This window comes from Sphaerodactylus townsendi, linkage group LG01 (genome assembly GCF_021028975.2).
Source record: "Sphaerodactylus townsendi isolate TG3544 linkage group LG01, MPM_Stown_v2.3, whole genome shotgun sequence".
Lineage (NCBI taxonomy): Eukaryota > Metazoa > Chordata > Lepidosauria > Squamata > Sphaerodactylidae > Sphaerodactylus > Sphaerodactylus townsendi.
Genome location: NC_059425.1, coordinates 6,214,207 through 6,220,206, shown reverse-complemented (window position 1 = coordinate 6,220,206; position 6,000 = coordinate 6,214,207). Strand labels below are relative to the sequence as shown.

At 44.7% G+C, this 6,000-nt stretch overlaps 5 protein-coding genes across 11 annotated transcripts in view; 1 reads left to right on the top strand and 4 right to left on the bottom strand.

Annotated features, from left to right (window-relative positions):
- Window positions 1-5,211, top strand: part of LOC125440133 (zinc finger protein 420-like) — a 161,854-nt gene extending 156,643 nt beyond the window's left edge. Inside the window, exons 1-8 of one of the 5 annotated variants that reach the window (XM_048509746.1) lie at window positions 451-502; window positions 780-906; window positions 1,353-1,445; window positions 2,544-3,924; window positions 4,009-4,037; window positions 4,166-4,175; window positions 4,300-4,508; window positions 4,591-5,211. In XM_048509746.1, the coding sequence (XP_048365703.1) occupies window positions 873-906; window positions 1,353-1,445; window positions 2,544-3,924; window positions 4,009-4,037; window positions 4,166-4,175; window positions 4,300-4,508; window positions 4,591-4,769 (1,935 nt within the window). In that variant the 5' untranslated portion in view covers window positions 451-502; window positions 780-872 and the 3' untranslated portion in view covers window positions 4,770-5,211. The other 4 variants (XM_048509730.1, XM_048509738.1, XM_048509768.1 and 1 more) reach the window with 4 other exon arrangements.
- LOC125440166 (zinc finger protein 91-like) overlaps window positions 1-6,000 on the bottom strand; it is a 183,782-nt gene that overhangs the window by 31,550 nt on the left and 146,232 nt on the right. The gene's annotated exons all lie outside the window — the stretch shown is intronic.
- Window positions 1-6,000, bottom strand: part of LOC125440106 (zinc finger protein 420-like) — a 313,705-nt gene that overhangs the window by 210,280 nt on the left and 97,425 nt on the right.
- LOC125440115 (zinc finger protein 420-like) overlaps window positions 1-6,000 on the bottom strand; it is a 157,200-nt gene that overhangs the window by 95,317 nt on the left and 55,883 nt on the right. The gene's annotated exons all lie outside the window — the stretch shown is intronic.
- The window catches only part of LOC125440145 (zinc finger protein 501-like), a 215,548-nt gene that overhangs the window by 190,458 nt on the left and 19,090 nt on the right, over window positions 1-6,000 (bottom strand). The window lies entirely within an intron of this gene.

Here is a 6,000-nt window from a genome sequence, read left to right as displayed (position 1 = left end):
TCCCCACTCGGGGACATGGACAATATACACCCCAAACATTCCCTTCTCTCTGGACACTGTGTGTAACAGTGGCGTAGGAGGTTAAGAGCAGGTGCACTCTGATCTGGAGGAACCGGGTTTGATTCCCAACTCTGCCGCTTGAGTTGTGGAGGCTTATTTGGGGAATTCAGATTAGCCTGTGCACTCCCACACACGCCAGCTGGGTGACCTTGAGCTAGTCACAGCTTTTTGGAGCTCTCTCAGCCCTCACAGGGTGTTTGTTGTGAAGGGGGGGGGGGGAGGGCAAGGAGATTGTAAGCCCCTTTGAGTCTCCTACAGGAGAGAAAGGGGGAATATAAATCCAAACTCTTCTTCTTCTTCCCTCTGTGATACACCTCTGAAGATGCCAGCCACAGATGCAGGCGAAACATTAGGAACAAGATCCACCAGACCACGGCCACACAGCCCGGAAAACCCACCAGAACCAGTTGAATCTGGCCATGAAAGCCTTCAACAAGACCAGGTATTTGTTTGACCCAACCAAGGTCAGTGGAAAATGAACTACTTTTTAAGAAAGCAAGTAAGATGTTTGCTGGCTGGACCAGTTTATAAACCTTCCTTGATAAGAGAGAATATTTACAGCCATATAATTTGGCTTATAAATTCAATAAGCAAATCCATTGTTCCTCCTGTCAGGAGCCGAGTTACCCTGGAACTCATCACAATTTCTCTGTTTCTGGCTATCTCGCCCACAGACCAGCTTTCCACTGATGCAAAGAAATGTTTCCTTCTTCTTGCAGGGTGGGGTGTCCTTTGAAGAGGTGGCCGTGCATTTCACCAAGGAGGAACGGGCCCTGCTGCGGCCAGCACAAAGGGCGCTGTACAAGGAAGTCATGCTGGAGAACTTCCGGAATGTGTCTTCTCTGGGTGAGGAGCCATTTCTTCTGGGCTGATCCCAATAGCAGATCTCAGCCAACCCCCATTATCCTTCCTCTGATTTGGGAGGTCTTTTGGGTTTATGTTGCAGAGAGCGAATCCCTGCCTGGCAATCCTGTGTTGGGCCCCCTGAGAGGACATCAGAAGAGGTGTCAAGGAAATGTCTCTCCAGTCTGGGTCTTCCCTTACCTGGACTGAGAGGCTGCTGTGGAGGGAACTTTTCCAGTGACATAGTTTACAGCTGGCATTTTCCTCTCAGTTTGGCAGGGAGCACCAAAGAACTGTCAATTCTGGATGGATGATTATTGGCTCTGTAGTGTCTTCCATCCCATTCCTAATACTTGCCTGTTCTGTATGTTGGATGGGCTTGGAACTGAGGAATTTATTTACACTCAGAAGAGTTATAATTTTGGTTGTGTTTTTCCCCTGATTACAAGGTCCTCTGATTGCTAAGCCTGAGCTCATATCCCAGCTTGAAGAGGAAGAAGAGGTGTTTCTTGGGATCCTCTATGAAGAGGAGGAACCGGCAGGTAGCTACTATATGTCCCTTGGGACTGTACTTTGCCTGTGTCTCCTTTTAAGAGCGGGTGGATTTCTGTGAGGATGATCGTCACTGTTTGGCCTCCTCTTCCTTAGAGATTGAATGAGATGTGAATGTGGAAATGGTGGCTGTAGATCTGTAGATCTGGAACCTATGAAAACAGCCTGATTCCTTGTACCAAGTCAGATCACTTATTCCCTGTCCACCCTGAGTGGCCGTGGCTCTGTGGCAGGGCTGTTGTCCAAGCACCTGAAACCCTTTTAGATGGAGATGTCAGGCATTAATCTGGAGGAATATGTGGGAGGCTGCGGTCTGGATCCTTCTGATAAATGATTGACAACCGCTGCTCTTTCTGATGATGTTTCAATTCAAAGGGAAAGAATGGGGAAATTGTTTCCAAGACTGGACATCCTTTGAATGTAAACGAGACCCTCTGATTTCTCCAGTCCATTTCTACCATTGTTTTTCATTCCTGTTTTCTTCCCAGGTTTAACTGAAATAAAAAAAAGGGAGAGAGACAGAGTGGAGCCTTTGAGGGGGCTGCTGCTCCCTCATTGTCATGAAAAGCTGGGGGAGAGAATGTGGCTTAAACAACTTCAGGGGAGCCTTTCTGAGAATAGGAGGATGGGTCATTCGTGCCCTGGCCAGGGGGACATTGGAGAGTCAAACATCACCAAACAGATAATTCCCACAAGAGCCCCACGTCCATCAAACCTCACTGAACTGGGAACAGAAATCAATAAAACGGTCAGAGACATTTTTCACTGCTTAACAACAAAGTAGCAGGACTGTGGCTACGTTTGGGGGCCGGTGTTTTGACTTCCAGTTTAGGACAGTGAAGGATCTCTTAGCCAGTAACTTCCCCGATGAAATCCTATATTCCGTTTAATTGACACAAACTAAAGATCTGTCTGTATCGTGTGGTATTTCACAGGACCAGATTGCCATCCAGGATTCTGGAAAGGGTTTTAAGACACATGGCGCTTCAGTTCTTGCTTGCTGTACAGCAAGTAATTCAGTTCAGTCTCTAATATTCAAACCATGGGGGTTCTTATAATGTTCATACCACAGTTCTCTCTTTCCACAGGAGAAGTGGAGTCAGCGAATGAAATGAAAGAGCATTGTGTGAAGGAAAAACAAGACATATATTCAGATGGAAAAGACGACACTGAATATTGTGATGCCCTGGAAAAGGAGAACCCATATAAATATCTGGAGTGTGGCAACGACTTCAGTGAGAGTGGACACCTTATCTCCCATCACATTTTTCACACAGGGGAGAAACCATGCAAATGCCAGGAGTGTGGAAAATACTTCAGTGTGAGTGGAAACCTTACTTCTCATCGAAGAATACACACAGGGGAGAAGCCATATAAATGCCAGGAGTGTGGGAAAAGCTTCAGTGAAAATGGAAGCCTTACTTCCCATCAAAGAATTCACACAGGGGAGAAGCCATATAAATGCCTGGTGTGTGGAAAAGGCTTTATTCAGAGTGGAAACCTTACTTCCCATCTAGGAATTCACACCGGGGAGAAACCATATAAATGCCCAGAATGCGGAAAAGGTTTCAGGACAAGTGGAAGCCTAACTTCCCATCAAAGAATACACACGCAGGAGAAACCATATAAATGCCAGGAGTGTGGAAAAGACTTCAGTCACAGTGGTACCCTTCTTTCCCATCAAAGAATTCACACAGGGGAGAAACCATATAAATGCCTAGAGTGTGGGAAATGTTTCCGTTCCATTACGAACCTTACTTCACATCGAAGAATTCACACAGGAGCAAAACCGTATAAATGCCTGGAGTGTGGAAAAGCCTTCAGATTCACAGCAGGACTTACTTCCCATCAGAGAATTCACACACATCAGAAACCATATTCATGTCTGGAGTGTGGCAAACACTTCAGTCAGAGGGGACACCTTACTTTACATCAAAGAATTCACACAGGGGAGAAACCATATAAATGCCTTGAGTGTGGAAAAGACTTCAGTGAAAGGGGAAACCTTACTTCTCATAAAAGAATTCACACAGGGGAGAAACCATACACGTGCCAGGAATGTGGAAAAAGTTTCAGTTGCAGAACAAAACTGACTTCCCATCAAAGAATTCACACAGGGGAAAAACCATACAAATGCCTAGAATGTGGAGTATCCTTCAGTCACAGTAGAAGCCTTGATTCACATCAAAGAATTCACACAGGAGAGAAACCTTACAAATGCCTAGACTGTGGAAAAGATTTCAGTCGGAGTGGAAACCTTCTTTCCCATCAAAGAATTCACACAGGGGAGAAACTGCACAAATGCCTGGTGTGTGGAAAAGCCTTCAGTCACAGGTCAAGTCTTACTGCACATCAGAGAACGCACACAGGGGAGAAACCATACAAATGCTTGGAGTGTGGGAAAGCCTTCAAACGCAGTGGACACCTTACTTTACATCAAAGAATTCACACAGGAGAGAAACCATATAAATGCCTGGAGTGTGGAAGAAGCTTCAGTCAGAGTGGGAGCCTTAATTTCCATAAAAGAATTCACACAGGAGAGAAACCATACAAATGCTTGGAGTGTGGAAAAGCCTTCAGTCGGAGTCATCATTTTACTACCCATCAAAGAATTCACAAAGGGGAGAAACCGTACAAATGCCTGGAGTGTGGAAATGCCTTCAGTCATAGGACAAATCTTGCTGAACATCAGAGAGTTCACACAGGGGAGAAACCATACAAATGCCTCGAGTGTGGAAAAGCCTTTGGTCGGAGTGGACACCTTACTTCCCATCAGAGAGTTCACACAGGGGAGAAACCATATAAATGCCTTGAGTGTGGAAAAGCCTTCAGTTGGAGTGACAGTCTTACTTCCCATCAAAGAATTCATACAGGGCAGAAACCATATAAATGTCCAGATTGTGGAAAACACTTCAGTCAGCGTGGAAACCTTTTTTCCCATCAAATAATTCACACAGGGGAGAAACTGCACAAATGCCTGGTGTGTGGAAAAACCTTCAGTCACAGGACAATTCTTACTAAACACCAGAGGATTCACACAGGGGAGAAACCATATAATTGCCTGGAGTGTGGGAAAGACTTCAGCTGGAGAAATAGTCTTACTAAACACCAGAGAATTCACACCATATAAACCATATAAATGCCTGGTGTGTGGAAAAAGCTTCATTCAACGTGGAAACCTTACTTCACATCAGAGAATTCACACAGGGGAGAAACCATATAAATGCCTGGTGTGTGGAAAAGCCTTCAGTGAGAGTGGAAACCTTACTTCCCATCAAAGAATTCATACAGGGCAGAAACCATATAAATGTTAGGACTGCGGAGTAGTGTACAGGCATAGTATAATCCTCACCCCCCCTTAAAGAATTCGCAGAAGGGGAAACTGTGTAAATGTCTGTTGTGAGGAAAAAACTTCATTCACAGGAGTGTTGTGTGGTTTCTGGGCTATATGGCCATGTTCAGAAGATCCTTTGACAATGCCATCCACAGATGCAGGCGAAACGTCAGGAGAAAATACTACTGGAAAATGGCCATATAGACCAGAAACCACACAACCCCCCAGTGATTCCGGATGTGGAAGCCTTCGACAATACTTCATTCACAGTACAAACCTTACTACCCATCATAGAATTCAGATTGGGAAAACCATGTAAATGCCTGGTGTGAGGAAAAGACTTCAGTCACAGTACAAATCTTACTTCACACGAAAGAATTCACACTGGGGGAAATAAAATAAATGTCTTGAATGCATAAAAAGCTTTTCATGAGAGTAGAGACTTATTTCCCATCAGAGAATTTACACTTATATGAAGACTCCATATAAATGCCTGGAGTGGGGAAAAAAGTTTCAGCTGGCTTCCACACCTTATTTATCATCAAAGAAATCAGGTGGGAGAAATCATTTAATACAGCTAACTAGACTCCATTTTCTGCTGCAATCTCCCTGATAGCATTTGGCTCAGACACTCCCTATTGATGACTGACTCTTATTTCTGATGAGCCCACCATTTGTAACATGAAAACAGTGGCCAATAGTAACCTAAATATTCTCCATAGGCTCCATTTTCAGAGCTAACGCTCTCTCTTTTGGTTATTTTGATCTAGATTACCTTTTTTTCCTACTGATTCCATTATCCTTTTGACCCATGTTCCCTTCTGGTCATACTTTTATTGCTCTTTTTTTCTCTTCCCCTTTTCCCTCCTGAGTTCACAATCGCTTTCTGTATTATACATACCTGGCCTGGTTTTCATAGAATCATAAAGTTGGGAGAGACCACTGGGGGCTCTAGTTCCCTGCCATGGAGGAACACACAATCAAAGTCCTGACAGAGGGCCAGTCAGCTTGAAAACCTCCAAAGAAGGAGGCTCCACCACACTCTAAGGTAGTGCATTCCACTTTTGTACAGCATAAGAACGTAAGAACAAGCCAGCTGGATCAGACCAGAGTCCATCTAGTCCAGCTCTCTGCTACTCGCAATGGCCCACCAGGTGCCTTTGGGAGCTCACATGCAGGAGGTGAAAGCAATGGCCCTTACTATTAGGAAA